Source organism: Daldinia caldariorum (genome assembly GCF_022478825.1).
Source record: "Daldinia caldariorum strain CBS 122874 unplaced genomic scaffold F4812scaffold_6, whole genome shotgun sequence".
Classification (NCBI taxonomy): Eukaryota; Fungi; Ascomycota; class Sordariomycetes; order Xylariales; family Hypoxylaceae; genus Daldinia; species Daldinia caldariorum.
The window spans coordinates 306,369-325,223 of record NW_025953042.1 but is presented as its reverse complement, the minus strand read 5'-3'; the positions used below and the strand labels follow the sequence as shown (position 1 = coordinate 325,223).

Genomic DNA, 18,855 nt, shown 5'->3' with positions numbered 1-18,855 from the left:
AAGGGATAACAGGCTATGGACCCTAAAATCAGATATATTCCGACCAGGTATCCATAATATAGATAGTTAGTTGAAGGCTCTTGCATCGGAAATAGGAAGATTCCGAACTAGTTGACGCGAAGGGCTATGTCAAAACGGCAACATTAAGGTCCTTAAAAGACGTCATGGCCCCAGGGGTTATTGAATCATCACGATCCGGCGAGGAAAAGCGTGATAGTGACTTCTCACTTGTATGATTGGCGTAAACATGCATAGTACTCGTAGGAAAAGAAGGAGATGTCAACATTGCTTTAAGATGTTCATGTGAGGGTTGTCGACAATTTAATGTGGACTTAGGCATTGTTCGAAAGCTCGATCAACGATTTCGATATTAGTGAAGTTGTAACTTTATGAATTGGTAACTGTTTTAGGTATTGTACTTAGGTACATCCCACTTAGATATATGAGTAGCTATTAGAAGATATTAATTACATTGATCTATCTTATATTTATAGTTACAGGATTATCAACCTTTAGGTAGTTAATAAGACTCCCTTACTTACTATTTCTCAAGTTTCTGACCATAATCGATCCGTTAATAAGAAGGCAAACAAGCAAAATTCAAATTAGGTTAAATACTGGAGTATGGCGAATGTCACGATGTGTTGAACAGTAAAGTAGGTACAGCTCATGTACTCATATACCTGCCTCACATGTATTTGCTTCATACAAGTTGTAGAGTCTATGGACGACAGTACCTAGCCTTAGGTACGTATCTCCCAAAGAAGACGTACCAATACATGCCATGCACCTCTTTAGGTTGGTGGGGTACTCATCTTGCACTCTCTGAGCGGACGTGCGGCCCTGGTATGACAAGGGTGACCACTGGCCATCTGATTTATGATTGGGGGATCGGCCACTTCTCATGACAAGTATTTTCTGTCCTGTCAGATTTTTTTTAGATATGCTGCCAGATACTTAAGTACCTACTTACCTATCTCACAGGGGCACTTTTACACCGGTCATGGTAAGCAAACGGGACAGTGCGGATTGGAACTTGATGATACCTAAGTTAAGAGGTATGGGTAATTCTTTTTAATTCAGTTGGCGTTTCTCCTATTACAACTTAGGTTTAGTAACTTCTCCAACGAATTACATATTTAGTATATTTGTTTGCTTTTTTTTTTGTATCTTTTTTTTTCATCTGCATGCACGACTAGAAGAATTTCCTTTAAATGCCTGAATTTAGAAATCGGGGACTTGGCCAATATGCTGAGACCCGTGGTATGATTAATATCGCTTGGCTTTATTTTACTACGAATGTATCTACAACGCCTATTATCTCCTGTACATACCCAACCTAAGGTACCTAGTAACAGAACAATAACCTACCCAGATCCATCTCTTTATTAACCCGGGAAATCTTGTACCTGGCCGGTTAACCCTGCTTAATTCCTTGCTCGTCACCATGTGTTACCCCTGCTATTTCTTAGTGATATATACCTAAGTATCTGACTACATGCTTTTTAGGTACCTTTTATGTGTGGCCAGACGTCTAACAAAATAGGTCTTGTCCTAAAAGAATATGAGAGATTACTACTTACGTTACGATACAAGCAATTAGCTAAAACGATGAAGATTGAAGATTGAAGATAACCTAGTATTTATAAGTAATAACAGTATAAAATATCCATGTAGCGTGGGGAACATAATATGTTAAATTCATAAGTGGGAAGCACAGACATTTATATATAGATACCTACCTAAGATAGGAGGCATATAATCGAACTCAGGGCCCTAAGCTTCAAATTGTCAATGAGCGGTCACCTCGCACAAGATCTAGAAACATCGCGTGGGCATCTTCGTTCAGCTTGCACGACACTCTCTACACCCCTTCAGTCAAGAATGAAATGTTTTAGGAAAAGCATGGCTTTTCGGTATTGCTCTGTCTGAGTGTGCCAAACGTGGCACCGCTGCGTCGTGTAGATCATGATGTGCATTAACATGACAGAAAGATTGCTGCATCGACATTCCAGATTGACGAGCAGTGTCAAGACTCGCGGCCCGATCCGGATAAGCCAAAGCCTCATCCCGTAACAAATAAGTCCTTCTTCAGTGTAGATATAGCGTCGTATTCCGACTTCGGGATACCAATCGTCGTAGAGAGAAAGCTTACAGGTTAGCTAGGACCTAGTCGGACGTATCTATAGTGGTTGTCTTATACCGATTGATACTCGGGCCTGAAGAACTTTAGGGTACTGGAGGTAGACAAACCATAGTCTAAGACAGTTCGTGGGGTTACACTCTTTAGGGGTTTAATAATTTTTGGAGGGACGAGCCATGCTAGGCTGGATACAGGTAACTCATCAAATCAACGGTAGTTCGCATTACCATTAGACCTATGTAGTTTAAAGCAGCAAAAAGGAACATGTAGGCAAAATCCATTCTTCGTAATTCCTATAGGTGCTGTAGGCATATTACTGGCTCTGCATATGATTAAAACGATGAAGATAATTATATTTCTCTGCATTCCCGTGCTCTATAGATAGATAGTGGCTTCTAGGACTATTCCTTTGACGTGGCTGGTAGTTATCGTTTCCGATCCCAGCCTTAAAACCTCGGATAATAGGGGTAAATTATTGGACCGTCGCCTTAGTGCGCAGAGATGACCGCAAACCGGGCTCTACCTATTAATGCGTCAACTTTGATTTCCTTTCGTCACTCTGGAAGCCAAAGTTCCAACTTTGCCTTACGTTCCAGGAATTATGTCATGCTTCGGAACCGTGGTCTACAAGAGCAAACCGTGAACTCATCTTCTGACCTTGCCTGCCGTAAAATATGTCCAGCGGATCTTCTTCGTGTCAGCCCTATTTCTCACGTGCTATTTACCTGATGGGTCGTAGAACTTCCATGGCTTGAGACATTTGAGATCGTGGCTTCAGGTGGTCTATCGATACGTCCGTACCTTGCGGATCCAATCCACTAGGCGTACCGGATTAGCCTACCAGGAGCGTGCAAGTGCACCCTGCCCGATATTGACCGGATGCTGCCGAGGATTCGTCAGAGGTCGCAGCTAGACCTCAAGGTCATGACCGTATGCCAACAATGTAGGGCCGAAAGCCAAACTAGTAAAATACCTAATCGTAGGCGCGGTGAGTCACATGCCTATGTAGGCAAGCTTATATTTCCAAATCCAGATAGTCTGTGCCTTGTTCTCTACGATGTTTCCATAATGTAACTCGTAAATTGGATGCTCGCGTATTATTTTACTAGACTATTAATTCCATGGGCTCGTAAATTTCTTTAGAAGAGATAAGCCAGATCCTGCTCGTATCTAATCACATTAAGATAAATAAGGATCTCGGCAGAGATGCCTGATGGCTAGGACTTTCTAACTAAAAGTGGCGGCAGCTGGTCCAGACTTGACCAAACGGTCGTAGGCTTGCTATGCAGTCTCCCGAAGACTGGACACAACTCGACCAAGCAGATCCCTTCCAAATTACCAGGAGATGTTTGTGGCGTCTCGTAGAGGACCTGACGGTAGGGTACGTGCAGCAATGATGCATAGGGGAACGGAGTTCCTCTTCCATCGGCTCCCAAAATCTTGGTGCTCTTACTTTCTCTATCTACTCCCCGTCTCCTTTACTTTATTACCCTAGGTAGAACCTCTAAGATAGCCTCTCAGAGGCAGATACTTGGCAGGCTACCTACTGAAGTATGATGAAGATGTTAAAAAATTGATTATATCTCCTTAACGGGAACTAGGTACAGGACCGAATATTTGAGGGTGATATTCCAAGTCGTACCAAGGCCCCAAAAGGAGCCTGATCTTCATAATCTTATGGACACTTAGGTAATTGCAGTACCGAGCAGATTAGGGGTCCGTGGCAACACCCCGGGACTTGTTTGGCCTTGAGTCTGGAGAGACTAAAACAATTTGAAGCATAAGCCCTGCAACGAACGGCTTCTTGCCTTGATTGTCATGAGAAAAAGATGGAGCTGAGTTGCCCCAGATGTTTTGTGTCTAGTTCGGTAGAATATTCACTTGATCTCGCCCGACGCACTCCGCATATTTGCCAGCACTTGATATCAGGCACGCAGGCTGTGCTGCCCATCCCGTAGGCTCTCATCTATGGAGTTCTTTGGCTGTACACATAGGGCTACACCCAGATTCCTTGTCCAGCTCATACATTACTGCGCAGCTCGCCGGTTCATTTGAATTTCAAAGGAGCGGCACATTGGCCTCTAACAATAGAAAAGACCCAACAAGCCTCGAGCTCTCCGCACAATATACAAATGACCCTAATAACTTGCTGTCTCAAAAATCCCCCAGCTTGCACTACCACTGCTACCATTATCACCTCACCCAGTCCCAAGAGGGAATAGACAATACCCACTTCGCATATCTACCAGTCCTATCAAATATTTTCTTAACCTGTCATTGAAGCCTCGAGGACCGTAGTGTGGCCGACATATGGGTTTGTTGCTGCGAGTCTGAAGAATTTGGCTTCATCCATATGCACCACTTGGTGGCACTGCCCTTTTGTCTCTTCTTACAAGCCTCTATAGATCTGCGCGGCATATACCACCGTACGAGTCGAAGCCACCACGTTAAGATTTAAATAGGTGCGCTGTGAGGGTATATAGATTCCCTTCCGTCTCGAACCTTGCTGCACCTGCGTTGTTAACCCACCCTTGCTACTTGCCACCTGCTTAGAACACTCTTTCATAGTCTAAACGGCCTCCCTTACATTGATCCGAGGAACAACTCGGGTCAGGACCTGTTATCTTTACTAGACCCACGAACCGGCTACGCGGACGCTTTACCCGGCAGGCGGTGGTGCGGGAGCTGATTCTTGGATCGCGCGAGGCTTAGTGCGGATAATAGAATAAAGGTACGCCAGGTCATTCAACGTTTTTTGGAGGCTCATTATCACGAGGCGTCCCTTGAGAGCATTGAATGGCGCCTGTGTGGTTTCATTCGAGTGATATCCCCATGCCCTGTTCCAAATTGATACGCATGGCGCCGTTGACCCAAGTTGGCGGTAGGCAGGCTGGTGTACATCATCCAGTAGTTAGCCTCCACCAATCTTAATCAATCGCAGGTCGCGCTGGAATTCTGCAGCAGAGAAAGCAGTGCTGACACATATTCTCAGGGTCGCCCTTCAGTTTGATTAAGACATAGATATATTCGCATATTAGGGCCCTTTCCGATAGGGAGATTAGAGGTACTTAGTTCTTTTTTTTTCTTCTCCTCGGGATATTGTGCAAGCGCCACGTCCGAAATCTCGATGAGAAAAACATCTGCACTAGGCAGGTCGCGGAGCTAGGACACATACACAGCAACGCAGATACGGACAAAAGATGAAATCTGGTCGACGTCGAAGAGAATTTTAGGCTGATTTAGCCAAATCCCATCAGCGAACATGATACCTACTCGCTCAAGGTAGATATCAAAGTATTCGAACCGACTTCAACTCATCATAACCAAATCCAACTTCAAGTCGGCATGGGCTCGGTTGATATCTCATATCCATATACTGTTGCTTCTGCAGGACAATGCTTAGGACTGTCATTTCTTGGACAGTCCGCACTGTCAACCCATTTATTTTCTTTATTCAATTTTTATTTATTTCTTATCCTCGAGGGTTTTAAAAGCTGACAGAATTTTCTGTATCGTCTAGGTACTTAGATTTACTATTTGCTGCATGACAGTGCATGTATTCGCGGAAGCGTCAATTAACTTGGCACTCATGGTTAGAGTGGACGATTCAAAGGTCGGTGTACATCCTAGCTGGCCCCTGGACCTCTCATATCTATAACGCAGCAAGCCCATTTCGTAACCCCTGTCCTACCTTTAAAGATTGGCATACACCAATTACTTACTTTACTACAACCATCTACAATGGCATCTGCTACCGATCGAGGTCGGAAAGCGGTTAGTCGATGAGTTATTCCCGCAATGCAGAATATGCAGAGAAGAGGAATTAAAAAGAAAAAAAGAAAGAAAAGAAAGAAAAAGAAAAACACGAGCATGTGGTACCGATCTCCTCATCTATCTACCTACTCAAAATAGGTAGTACACTTACACGGCCTTTTATTTACATCTCTTTTACCCAAAATACTCTGTCTCTCTTTTCTTTTTCTAGGTACATGATAGAGTTTCGGCACGTTGTAACGGGACAAGCCTTATTAGTGGATTAAGTACCATTGGGCTCTTAAGTGAAGCCGGCGAGTTGTCGTCTTGAATTGCTTTTTGGGGGGGAGGGTGGGAGCCCTGCAAGGAGTACGGAGCTAACAACCGTTATGGGAACAGCTAATCCACGATCCGTCTTCGAATTCTCCGTCGTCAGCTCCAATTACTATCATCAGCCACTTTTCGGCCGTATGAAGCACGCCTCTCTTCAAACAGAGAGGCTCCTCGAATGAATCAACAACTTAACCCCAAGGTACTTTATCATATTTATCATTATACACATTATAGCTCTGCAATTTCCATTTAATTTATCCGGTTTTTATTCGTTTATGCACCTTCTTGTTTTTTTTTTTTGTTTTTTTTTCTTTTCCCTTCCGAATATTATCAATGTCCATTCACAACAGCTCCCACCGAAGAGGGAAAAAAGAAAAAGAAAAGAAAAAAACCAACGAATAGGTCGAGAAAGTCCGCATTCGCCGAGCCTGGTCTATGGGAGGGCGCTTTTAATTAAAGGAAGCCAATTGGATTAAAAGGGTTATGCACCGTCGATGCTGAGGATGTCGGAGACGAAAGTCCAAAACAGCTCCGGTATGCTTGCTTACAGCAACTTGAGCCCAAAGTAGCAAGCAGGGCCAACCAAGGTCAGTTCAAAAAAACCATCTCAAATTGAATCGTATCGTCATGTTCGGTTCGTATGCATATGCACGCGCAACTAGCACGAGCCCACATAACGCGCCCGCGCACACAAACATACCTAATACACGCGCACGTACAATACACAAACACATTCACTAAAATGATATACACGCATATACCTACACATATCATTCGCAGCCGCAAATGGCAACTTTCATCTCTTTTCCCTGTTATATCCTCTCAGTCTCCCCCTCCGCAATATTGAATTCAAAGCCAAGAACAGGGGAAAAGATGAGATGAAAAAAATAAAAGGAGCAACGATGATGTAAAATCAGAAACCGGGGAGATTGTGCACACGTCACAGGGCTTATGTTCTTCAGCAGTTTGCCAGACCGGTGGTCTCGAGAAAAAAAAAAAAAAAAAAAAAACTTGCGTGCCTATTTGTGGGAAAGAAGAATGGCCTGGCGCATTGGATGAAAAATATGAATCAGCAATCCCCCGTTTCTTTATGTTGCACAAGACGGCGCCCCCGGGTCTTTTAGCGTGGTACATCTCGAGGGATTCCTCTACTTCAACTTACCCTGGTTCTAGGTACACTTTTGTACCTGAATGCTTGCTTCTGGAACCCGGCTGCAAAGGTATCTTTCCTTACGCAGGCTCTTGCCCTTAGGTACATTCAGATGAATGTACCTACCTTACCTTACCTACCCTACCTACCCTACCTTACCTACCCTACTTACCCTACCTGCCTTACCTACCTCAATGTGCATCTTGGCCAGTCAGCTCACGGGGCTACGTATTTTGCACCATGGCCGCGGTGTCACAGTGCCACGCACGGAATGACAAGGTACTTGTCATTGAACTGGAAGCAGCCGGAGCAAACACCGTGCTATTCTTTTACACATTCACTGAATGTAGTCATTCTACTTAGTCTCGTTTTCATTCTCTTCTTTTTCGTGTTCCCCATACCCGATGCCAGCCAGCCAGCCTACTTAGCCTACCTCTTGGCCGGCATACCCATCTACATACTTACCATACTTACCATACTTACATACATCATACATCTTATTTGATCTTTCTCACCCGTCTCTACACAACCATACATGGCCAACTCCTAAATACTTTACTACCTACATACCCGACAAGACCCATCATACAAAAAGTACTTAGATATCTCGTTGATGCTCCCCCAAGTCCCCAAGTCTTCCCCGGTGTCAACTGTGCTTTTGTTGTGCCTTTGTGTTAGCACATCCAGTACAGGACAATCTCGCGTGCTAACATTTGCTTGCCGGCTACAGGGCTACTCACTCACAAACCCTCGAGTCCTCTCGTTTTCCCTGCCGGCCATGCCCAAAGCCCGGTAATAACTGCAGCTCACCTCCAATGGGCCTCTTTCTTCTATTGATTAGAACCGTCACTTCATGCTAAATATCTTTACCATTCATTACTTTTCTCACTAATTATTTTTATTCCTCTAGCAGGACTTTGAGTCTTCGCCGCCTTCTTGTCCTGGGCTGGAATATCTTGACATACCAGCTACAGGTGATATGAGGTTAGTTCTCTTTCTTCCTTCTATTACTTACTGAAAAGAAAATGAAAAATGAAAAAGAAAAGGGAAAGAGAAGGAGAGAAAAAAAAGGCGGCTTGTTCGCAACAACATTTTCGTCAACTTGCCTATTTTTTTTTCGATTCATTTTACTTCGCCTGTTTAATATCGCGTCATATCACTTTACCCTCATCATATTTGTACCTTATTTGCACCTTATCTCAACAGCAATCTTCGGGTAGTCATGGAGGTGTGCCGGCTAGGCTACTCTCTGGTCCTACTAGCACACACATATGACCTACATCTACCTGAAAATCTGCACCTACTACTACTACCGCCTGTAAATCCCTCTCGTTATAGGCGCGGAGACAAGTTGCATGGGTGGCTGTTGTAGCTACACAAAATGCCTGTGTCTCTTCCGCTATGTGGCGTGGTGTATAGCTCCCGATCCTGTATCCGCTACCTCTGTCATACGTCAAACGTTGGCAGTACTACTCTTGGTCACACTGGACACTTGGGCTTTGTCTCGCATGGAACTGCGGTACAAGCATTTTCGCTAGCATGCCCAGAGCCTTGTATACCAAATTCTATTTGCTTAGGACCCCTGCTAATGCCTTCTCTAGATACAACCAAGAATCTCATATTTCTTCCTTGACGATAGAAACCCCTCCACAGCCGCCTTCTGTGCTCGGCGGGTTTTCTGCACCTCTTTTAAATACCACTACAACGGGATACTCTCCTGATACTGGATCATTCTATTCTCCAGCCTCACAGATCTTCCCCGGGATCGACGTCAGGCCACCGCGCCTGAGCTCCAAGTAAGTCGCACATTTATCCTGGCCCCTCCGTAGATTTCAATAACGCACCCGTTCGTAACTTATCTAGCAGTTGCCTTACTTACCCCCATAGTAGTACTACTTCATCCACGGGCATGGCACATGCCAACCGCTCCGCTGCGTTACCAAATCCAGCATCAGGTTACAACGTGAGAGATCTCTACTCTGGAGCGAGGCCATCCTTTGGGAGACCAACGGAGCATACGAGATCTCCTTCTTTCGCAGCGCCTTTGCGACGCCATCCCCTCTCGCCAACTCCAAGCCCCAGTATCAGCTTCACGAGTCCCGTTAGAATGGACACTAGTCAGTATGGGAAATCCGGGGGGTCGCATATCCCTCCGCTCCTGGCAATGAGCACGAATGGCCAACTGATGTACGGTGAATCCGGCACGCCTATAAAAATTGACATCCATGGGACCATCGACAAGGGTTTTTTCATGTCGGATGGGGACTGGACATGCTACAGGAGGAACTATTTCTCTTGCATCTGCTCGTACAGCTTATCGCCGTACTCACCTAACACGACGATGCAGTATATTCCCAGCGGATCGTCCTCATCATACCAAGTTTTCGGGTTTGCAATGTGCATTTCTGCTGTAGTCTCCGACAGCGACTCGCATACGATTGACTTGGTGCAGCATACGCCAAAGAGAGACAAAGGACCGGTGCAGAAACCCGAGAAAGTAAGACTTACACCGAAACAACCGCAGCAAACGCCCCATCCTCTATTGTACCAAGATCATCATGGGATGCCTGGAGGTTCGAGACCTCTGTATGAAAGCGGTTACGGGCAGAGTACCCAGGGGTCGTATCCTAGCGAGCATACATTCGAACGAATCCAATTCAAGCAGGCGACGGCAAATAATGGGAAGCGAAGAGCAGCTCAGCAATACTATCATCTGGTTGTTGAGCTGTATGCAGATGTGGGAACTCAAGGCCAGGACCCGTTCATGAAGATAGCATCTCGAAAGTCGGCTAAAATGATCGTACGAGGTCGCTCCCCCGGACATTACCAGACAGAAAGGCGGGGAAGCACTAGTAGCGGGCCCGGTGGATCAAGCGGGATGGGCGGCTTTTCCGGATCCCAGGTACTAGGGCCAGAATACGGCGGCTCCGGTGGCCCCTCATTGCTCTCAGGCTCGTACGCCGGCGGCGGAGGGTACGATCCGCGATCGGCACATTTTGGGGCTACTCGCCACCATGAGCTACCAGCGGAGCCGATTATACCAACCGAAGAGGCTAAAGCCATTGATAATACGAGAGAATACCAATACTATCCCGCGCCTATCTACGAAAATGCCGATTCAAGACAAGGCGTGGAGATGTTTTCTCACCGAAGCGATCCAGAAAACGTAATGACTTCAGCCCCACCGGCGGGGGATTCAAGCGGTTCCAAAGTCAAGCACGAATACGAAGGCCCCCTTCCGAGTATTCTGTACAACCCTGGAAATTCTTACTACCGGGGCTGTAGCCGATTCGAAGGGAAGTCGACGTCGACGGGCTATTATCCGACCATGCCAACAATGCTTCCCCAATCTGGGTGATAAGAAGATTGTTCAGATTAGAGAATTGTACTTGGTCACATTCTGGCCGGTCCACACAGTATATTTCTTTTCGCGTATTCTCACCATCTGCGTTTCGTTCTACTGCGTCTAGCATGACAATCGGAGATGAAAAGCATATCTGTTTTCTGGATTTTGGGTTTCCCGAGTCTCTGTAACTAGAGGCGGGATCTGCGGCGCACAATGGGATATGGTAGAGTGAAAGAATCTGAGAAAGCATAGGGGTTTTCAAGGGGCTTTCGAGCGTATGTGGGAATACACGAAGAATGAGCTATAGCCCTGGCAGTGCGGCCGGGATATACTACAAAACATGGGCTTTATCTGGTGGGATAACGGAAAGGATACCCCGGTGCGATGCTTTATGGTGTTTTATTCGAGACGGTTCGAGAAACGAAGGATAGGCGACTTTCATTCATCTACTGAAAATTTGACGAAGACTACGCAAAAAACAGCAAAACCCCCAAAAAATTATTCATGGGCGGCGTTGGGAAAGACGGATTTATACGGGTGCCTGCGTTTTACCTTCCCCGGCTCGGCAATTGCTGAGGCCTGTTAGTCGAGTCCTCCTGGTGAGACTAACTTGATGCAACTGGCCTTCTCCTGTCTCGATGTGGTTGGGAGGAGTGTTAGGCGGAATGTGTGTTTGCAAGTCGTGAGACGACTAGGCCTAGGGCGGACCGAGGAATAGGATCCCAGCCTGTGGCGCAAAATGGATATAGAAAGGGCTTTTCTATTTCCCTGCTAGTGGTGCTTACGCGCTCAGAATTGCTTTCCTGTACCTTTGTTGGTCGAAAGATAAAACATAGCATTCTTTCTATTACTCTTCTCCTCTCTTGGTCACGGGAATGGATCAGTGCATGCCTACCTACCTAGGTAGCTAAGGTACGCATCGAAGTAAGGATGTCTTATTCACGCATAAACTCCACTAATAAGCAAGAGCCAATTAGAGGGGATGGTGTGCTAGACTCGAGAAAAAGGAACTTGTTCGGCTTAGATGGGTAGGTGCAAACTTAATAGGAAAAGCGGGAGCGGACGCGGGGCGAGTAACCGTACCAATGAATACCCCTACACGAAGGGGATAAGGACGAAGAGAGGCTTGGCAGGGTGAGGTGTGAGAGGTGTGCGATAGTATAAGAGGATTTGCTTTTCGAGAGGGCTGGTAGGTTTCATTATTCATTACTCATCTTGATGAATCAGGTTGGGAGGACGTTCAAATTGGACTTCGCAAAGCCTCAAATGCCCCACAACGGGAGCTAGGTTGCACTAGAGGCACGGCACCCTGATAGGAGCGAGGTAGGCTTGGGTAGGCTTAGTAGGGTCTAGAAGAGACGTAGGGCCAAGTGTAGCTTTTTTTTTTTCTTTTTTTTTTTCAAGCTAGGGTTCAGGCGGTGCAAAGTGGAAGTGGGTGGATATATAAGGCAACTGGACAGGGGGATCCTCTTTGCCTACATGTATGGAGATATAACGAGCGTATGGGAGAAAGGCTTACATCATGGAGTCTTTAGAGCTAGGGTATAATTATAGGTACATTAAGTACGTGGACCTTACGTAAATATGTATAAATATGTACCTACCTACCCTAGGTAGGTAACTAGGGTCCTAGTATATATCGGGCGGCATACGATTAAAGAGATCCTTGGTATCAGTGCCATGATCTAGGTATCCAAACAGTGGAACTTACCTAGGTAGTAGATGGGCCACCCCACATTCGAGGTTCCAACGACTCGTAAGTGTGTACCGATTTTGGACGTAAATCTAATCCATACATTAGGTACATACGGTACTATGTAGTTACGCACTAGGTACACTAAATTTTTAATGCTTAAAGCTTAGCAAAACTCTAGGCTCCAGTAGCTTATCCTAACGATGTTGTTCCAAGGGTTAATTTTAATCGGGTATAAAAAATAAGAAAGCAAGAAGCAAGGTTAAACTGTACTCTAGAATACGGTAAATTACGGAAGTTTGCATTATAATTTCTTGTTAAAAAGTTAGAAACGGAATAGTTCTACAGTTCTACAAATGAATGTTTTTAAAGGTACTTTACCTCACCTAGCCTCAGGTACATATGAGTACCTCCTACCTAAAAAGGAACCGAATTCTCGTTAGGCAGTTACTATGCAAAAATAATAAGAAGAAGAATTACATAATGGGATATCGCAGCTTCTTTGCTCCATTGCTATGCAATATGGATAGCTGCTGCTTACCTCTTATAATGTTTATAATATAAAACTCATTTCGGGGCCGAAGGGCGTATTTCTTTCTTTAATAATATTTACCTACTCTTCTCCCTTCCCCGCTATTGCAAGTACCCAACTTAGGGTGCCTCCCGGGACACGGCCAAGTTGTCGCGTCCAATTGCCTTTTCTCCCAACAAACAACGCGTTGCTCGCATATAGTAAATGGCTTGGCTTTTATTTACTTGCCGCCTAGGTCATATTTTTCCAAGCTGTTTCCTATTTCAACGAAGCGCATTGCAACCGCTCGTCCCGCTAATGTTTCATTCACCGGTGAACCTAGGATTGTAAATTCAACACTCCGGATGGGCCGTACCAGTCGTGGGTAGTTGAAGATACCGGTCAGCTAGCTCCACGGGGTTCTAGCCACTCTAGGTACTGTTAATAGGTACCTACCTATTCAACAGAAAAATCACATTACTTGGCTTCCCTCAAAAAAAAAGTTTCGGTACGTATGAGCGGATATATTACGACCAAAGAAAATAACAGGTATAAGATAAGCAAAGTATATACCTCTTTTCATATTTACCTCCTACCTACGTAAGTGTACGGTAGGTATCTAGGTATGTATACCTACCTCCTCCCTTAGGTATGCAAGTAAGATGCGGCCCGAGGTTCTCTCCTATGTACGCCTTCATCTCCTCCCCCCTTCCATCCTACCCCGGCACATTCAACCTTCCACCACCTATGTAAGGGTACCTTTGCGATACCATCCAAAAAAAATAAAAAAATAAATAAAAAAAGATAAAAAAAATAAAACGCTTCCATTTGTACCTGCGGACACGTACATGCGCTAATTGGTACGCGGTCCAAATAAGCTTTTGTGGAGTTCTCACGGATCATCGTGGAGAGTGGTCGGGGAGACCGGACGAGGAGTTTTTCTCGTGTCTTGGATTGATTTTGTACTTCCCAATCGCCTAGTCTAGTCTTTTTCCAGTCCTATGTCGACAGAGAAAAAAAAAAGGATCTCCCGATTCCCTGTCACTTATAGTCGCAGTCGCTATTATTTCGAGTCGAGAAAATCTTTTAGCTGGACCCGCCGTCGCGGATCCGGAACAGACCTATATGCACGAGTGGCAGACCCGCCGCGACCTGATGGGAATCATGGGATAGTTATGACACCCCTGGCGCACGTTGTCGACCAGTTATTGACCGATACTGGTTGCGTTGGGGGCCGAGTTGTCCTTGTTCTTTTTTCTCGCTTCTTTTACACCCCTTGGCATCCATCGTCCTTGAAGTTTGACAAGTTAAAAAAAAGAGAAAAAGAAAAGAAAACTCGACCACGCCCAAACAACTACTATGAATCTTTGTATTAAGTAACAAGTATAATTTTCTTATACTACATTATACACCCAGCCCCTTTTCCAGCCCCTTTTGAGTTTCTTTCTTATTCGACTCGCAAGATCTGGCCTAGCAACTTTCATAGTTGGTCTAGGAATATTACATTAACCATTTAAAACGGGAGGGCAAATGTAACATCCCGCAAACGCATGGACATGGCTGCCAATACTGCATATCCGGGCTTGGTATTGAATGCCTCCGTGTTCTCACCGGAAGGCTTACTGTTATATCTGACGCCGCTTAGCGCATCCAATTCCCTCAGGCTAGCTAATAGTTTCTCTTATCCCCTCCCCTGCGTGCCCCTTCATTTCCTGTTTCTTAAACTCCTATTTAATGTTATTATTGCCACCGACTCTGACAAGGCCGGGGGACCTCTATCGTTAATATTTGCCCTGCCGAGTTTCGGTAAGTGCCGAGATCAAATCCTTCCCACCGTACCATCTAATCCTTTTGACGCTCGATGGCCGTGTTTCTTCTAGTAGTAAGCCTGCTATAGTACCAGCTTCAACTCGAATTAACGTCCCCAATAGGACGTACGCGCTACCCTCAAAACAACAAACATACCTGTTTAATTAAGTTCTCACCGCTCTGACATGGCAGACGAGTATCGCAGCATCCCTTCTAAGCATCCCCTGCCTAATCCGCCAAGCCTAGGTTGGTCCAGGCAATCATAGATGAACATGGGTAAGTCGGTCAGCTTGTATCTTGGGGGCTGAACTCTCCCCCGCGGACCTATGGCCGCATAGATGCAGTCAATGAGACCGTGCGCGCAGCGGGCGTGTCAATGGTCAGTTCGGATCATCTTGCCATTCGCAAACAGATTCTCTCAGCAAGCCACGCGATGCTACCATACAGCCCATAACAGGTACATGCAGGCGGGGACTGTATTGTACGTACTATGTAATCCTTTTCAGGACTCCGGTCTGGTTGTGATGTCACTCTAGTAAACTACAATACTATGGTACGTCTACAACTAATAGCAGATAGGGGCGTGGTCGAGCAATCATGATCTTCCCGAGTGCTCCCCCAACCACACTCTGCAGTATGTACGTACATACATCCGCGAGATGTGTCTGACGTGCATTTCACAGCGCTTCTGTTACACTACTTCCGTTGTCTACCTTTCAGCCCTACGCGGTACTTTGTGCTACTTTACGTCGAGAGGATTCTACAGCACGATGTCGCGGCTTGATCCCGCTTGGGTGTGGCTGAGTCAGACGGACGATGCTTGGTGATACTTCGTCCAACTCGACAACGAGCGTGCAGAGAATTGCATGGGAGATGACAGGTCGACTTGGCTCCCCCGGGGCCTAGGCGGCATATGCCCTAGGCGTGGTACAAAACTTTTGCACTGTGTTTGCGTCTAAAACGATGAAAGTGACAGCTCATTCTTACGGCTTTGAGCAACCGTGGGGAGGGGGACGCTACCGAATGCAAATAACTGTTGCACGAAAACCGTGCCGTGTTGAGACAGGAATTGGGGACGGCATACATACGTAGTAGAAGGGTATGTATGTGTTATGTCTTTGCGTCCTTTTTGTGCAACGTTTTGCGAGTACTACGAAACCACTGCGCCGCGCTTCTTGCGACACGGGTGCGCATATTTGTGGTACGTTTGCCCGTTCTTCGACGACTTATGTGCCAGGGGTGCGTTATTTGGCACCCCAGGCCCAATAAGACCGCATTCCTTTGGTGTGACATTGTACCATTGGACAGAACAGGTCCGCTAGGGAAGCTTCCCTCAAGCCTATCAGCAAGCCAAATGCCGATCTGTAGGGAACAGCAATTACCAACCAAACCAAAGCACCCAATCTAATACAGTGCCTTGGAGGATCCGCCATAACTGCCGTCAGCAAGCAAAGACTTGCCACTTTTCTAAGGAGTTAGGTGGTTAAGATGCTAGTTAAGAGACATGCGGTATGCGGTTGTTTGTTATCTACACCGCCGCCGACTGTTTAAATGTTCGGCTAGCAGGTAAACTTTGCGCCCAATTACAGCTCTTCGCATGGTTACAATTTTTGAAAGATTACAGGATACAGGGCTACTTTCTAATTAGCAGTGTAACCAACATAAACGCCCGTGTAACTCTAGACTCTTCTCTATTGTTGTTGGTCCTAGCAACAAGGAGCTAAGGTCAAGTCGAGTAAGCGCGAGGTATGACAAAAAACAGGGTTTTCCGTCCAAGGGGAACTTTTTCCCTAGCTTGCAGGATTACCCAGAAGCAGATCACTGACGATTCGATGCTGTAATACAGGCTTACGTGCGACGAAAAGCAATGTGCCATTCGAACTTCCTTTTAGGTCGTTTTTGAGTCTTTTACTTCGTTGTCGCAACTTATACCTACGTTGAACTATGAGTTGTTTCTTTTTCTTTTTTTGGGAGGGGTTTGAAAAATAAAAATCTATTACTCTCCGAATATAGAGAATCCTTTTTAATTTTCTTGAACTTACCTCATCTGGACATAATACGGTCACTTACCAACCCTTTACATACATCATTTCCCCCTTACTGTAAGCAATTTGTAAGTTTGGTACGTGACAGGGCAAAGTCCCCAACTTAGGTATCATTCACGACGTTAGAATCTGACGCGATTACTACCTTGCGGCGGCATGTGAAATAATCGATGATATGATGGCGTACCAACATTTCTCCTGCGCTGGTTGTAGCGGTTCCTCGTGATATATTCCAACGAGTTATATATGCCGAGAAGTGAAAAAGGTTATAGGACAGGTAACTAGGTGGGTTTTACATGACTCGTCAGGAGATTCGACGAACACGAACGGGCAAATTATGCCTTCAGGATGTTGGTTCGTGATAAGACGTTATTCTAGACCTTAGGTTCAAATACCGTCTACGATCCCTTGGTGGGGCAATCTGTGTTATTGATCTAGTGTACTACCTATCCCCTTTCCCCCCAAGCGTAACGGGCTTTGCGATATAACTGGGATTTCCCTACTACTGCTACTGCTGCTAAATGTCGTGGCGGATCCAATAGCAAGGAACCTCTGGGTACATAAGGCAATATACACAGAAGTACACCTAGTATGCTATGGATATGGGATACTTAAAAAGGCTATACTATGTAGGTAGTTTACGAGATATCCTAGACGTTACGGCTGCTGCGCGGCGAAGAGCGAACATATGTTGGAGCAGGGGTGTTATGTAAAAATGCGGTAAACCGGGATTTTGCCTACCTCGGGGTACCTACGTAACCTTAGGTTCTCAAGGTATATCAGGACTCGTCCTATATCCCACCTAAGATAAGGCTGGACAGGACGTAAGGGCCGTCAGGCTATAGAGTAATTAATCACCGAAACAAAGCTAGGTAGCTAACGTATGCCGTGTATACCCTTTACACAAGTGAGTGCGGAGGCACCGTAGGGCAAATGTGGAGGAGAGTGTGTGTGAGACAAGAAAGAGGCAGACGTTTACTTAGATGCCAACTTGTTAACAGGTAACTATAGGTAGCTAAAAATAGAATCGCGAAGTAAGAAACTTGGTATGATAGATAGTAAATAAAACACGTTAGCAGATCCCGCGGATTTTGCACATGTCTACTTTAGGTGCATACCTAATCTAAGGTACCTCTAGGTAGTATGTTCTGTTTCTGGTGTTCAGGTTTGGACCGGGGAGAGAGAAGTTAGAGGTAGGCATTGGCTTTCCACGGGTAATGCCGCAGGGGGTGAAGAGGTGAAAAGGAGGTAAGGTGTAGGTAGGTACCTACCTAGGTAATCAGGGTAGAAGTTAATTAGTTGAAAGTTAACCAACCAACATCGGGCGGAACCGCCCCCAAGGGAGAGACATAGAGAGAGAGAGAGCAAAAAGACGGGATTGAGAATGGGATGGGATGGGATAGGTATACGTACCTAAAGTTTAGTTCTAGATATGCATGTAACTAGGGTATATCTATACATACCTCCTACGTACACGTATATGAGGTAGGTAGGTGCCTATATTTACACGTTCGCTATCTACCTAGCAGCTATTATACCCCCTCTCCCCCTCTATCCCCGCGCCCCCGTTACGCGTAGGCGTAGGCTAATACTCTTATTACTTTGGCTGCGGCCAAGCCCCAAAGCCACTCCCGAGAAAAAGAAAACATAGGCACACATACACACACACATACATACATACACGACGGCCCCCATGGTCGCACAGCGCTAGCGTGAGGATCCAGGACCAAGGCTATGTTAGGTGTGTCTGCCAGTTGTGTGTTTCCTGTAGGTAGGTAATGCATGTGAGACAAAAGACCGAATTCAACTGACTGACTAACTGACTAATAAATTGATATGTGGGGGGGGGGGGGCTATATGCTCCAGGAGGGATTGGTAAGGTTTAGAAACTGGATGATAATTCTAGGTTGTCGATCATATTCCTTCTGCCATCGAAGCCCGGAGAATACCCACTGTGTGACTCGCTTGCTGGGTCTAGACTTTGTGTCAGCCTTCAGGTAGGTGTAAGAAGGAACTGGCGTAGGCGGAGAGGTAAGCATTAGGTAAAATATGTAAGGTAAGGTAAGGTTAGG

At 45.7% G+C, this 18,855-nt stretch overlaps 2 protein-coding genes across 2 annotated transcripts; both read left to right on the top strand.

Annotated features, from left to right (window-relative positions):
- The first annotated feature begins 8,189 nt into the window (after positions 1-8,189).
- Positions 8,190-10,901, top strand: F4812DRAFT_340255 (p53-like transcription factor). The gene is made up of 3 exons (XM_047931634.1): positions 8,190-8,363; positions 8,981-9,175; positions 9,243-10,901. The coding sequence occupies exons 1-3, from the start codon at positions 8,359-8,361 to the stop codon at positions 10,735-10,737; spliced, it is 1,695 nt and encodes a 564-aa protein (XP_047791005.1). The 5' UTR covers positions 8,190-8,358; the 3' UTR covers positions 10,738-10,901.
- Positions 10,902-14,226: 3,325 nt separating this feature from the next.
- Positions 14,227-14,966, top strand: F4812DRAFT_424130 (uncharacterized protein). The gene is made up of 2 exons (XM_047933813.1): positions 14,227-14,735; positions 14,861-14,966. Exons 1-2 carry the CDS (start codon positions 14,480-14,482, stop codon positions 14,920-14,922), a joined length of 318 nt encoding a protein of 105 aa, XP_047791004.1. The 5' UTR covers positions 14,227-14,479; the 3' UTR covers positions 14,923-14,966.
- Positions 14,967-18,855: the final 3,889 nt, after the last annotated feature.

What these genes read in the sequence shown, in the direction of transcription:
- F4812DRAFT_340255 (XM_047931634.1), top strand. An exon ending in CCACCGCGCCTGAGCTCCAA is followed by an intron (nt 9,176 to 9,242) that starts GTAAGTCGCACA and finishes TAACTTATCTAG; the next exon opens with CAGTTGCCTTACTTACCCCC.
- F4812DRAFT_424130 (XM_047933813.1), top strand. Translation starts at nt 14,480, where the DNA reads ATGGACATGGCTGCCAATACTGCATATCCGGGCTTGGTATTGAATGCC. An exon ending in ATTTGCCCTGCCGAGTTTCG is followed by an intron (nt 14,736 to 14,860) that starts GTAAGTGCCGAG and finishes CGTCCCCAATAG; the next exon opens with GACGTACGCGCTACCCTCAA.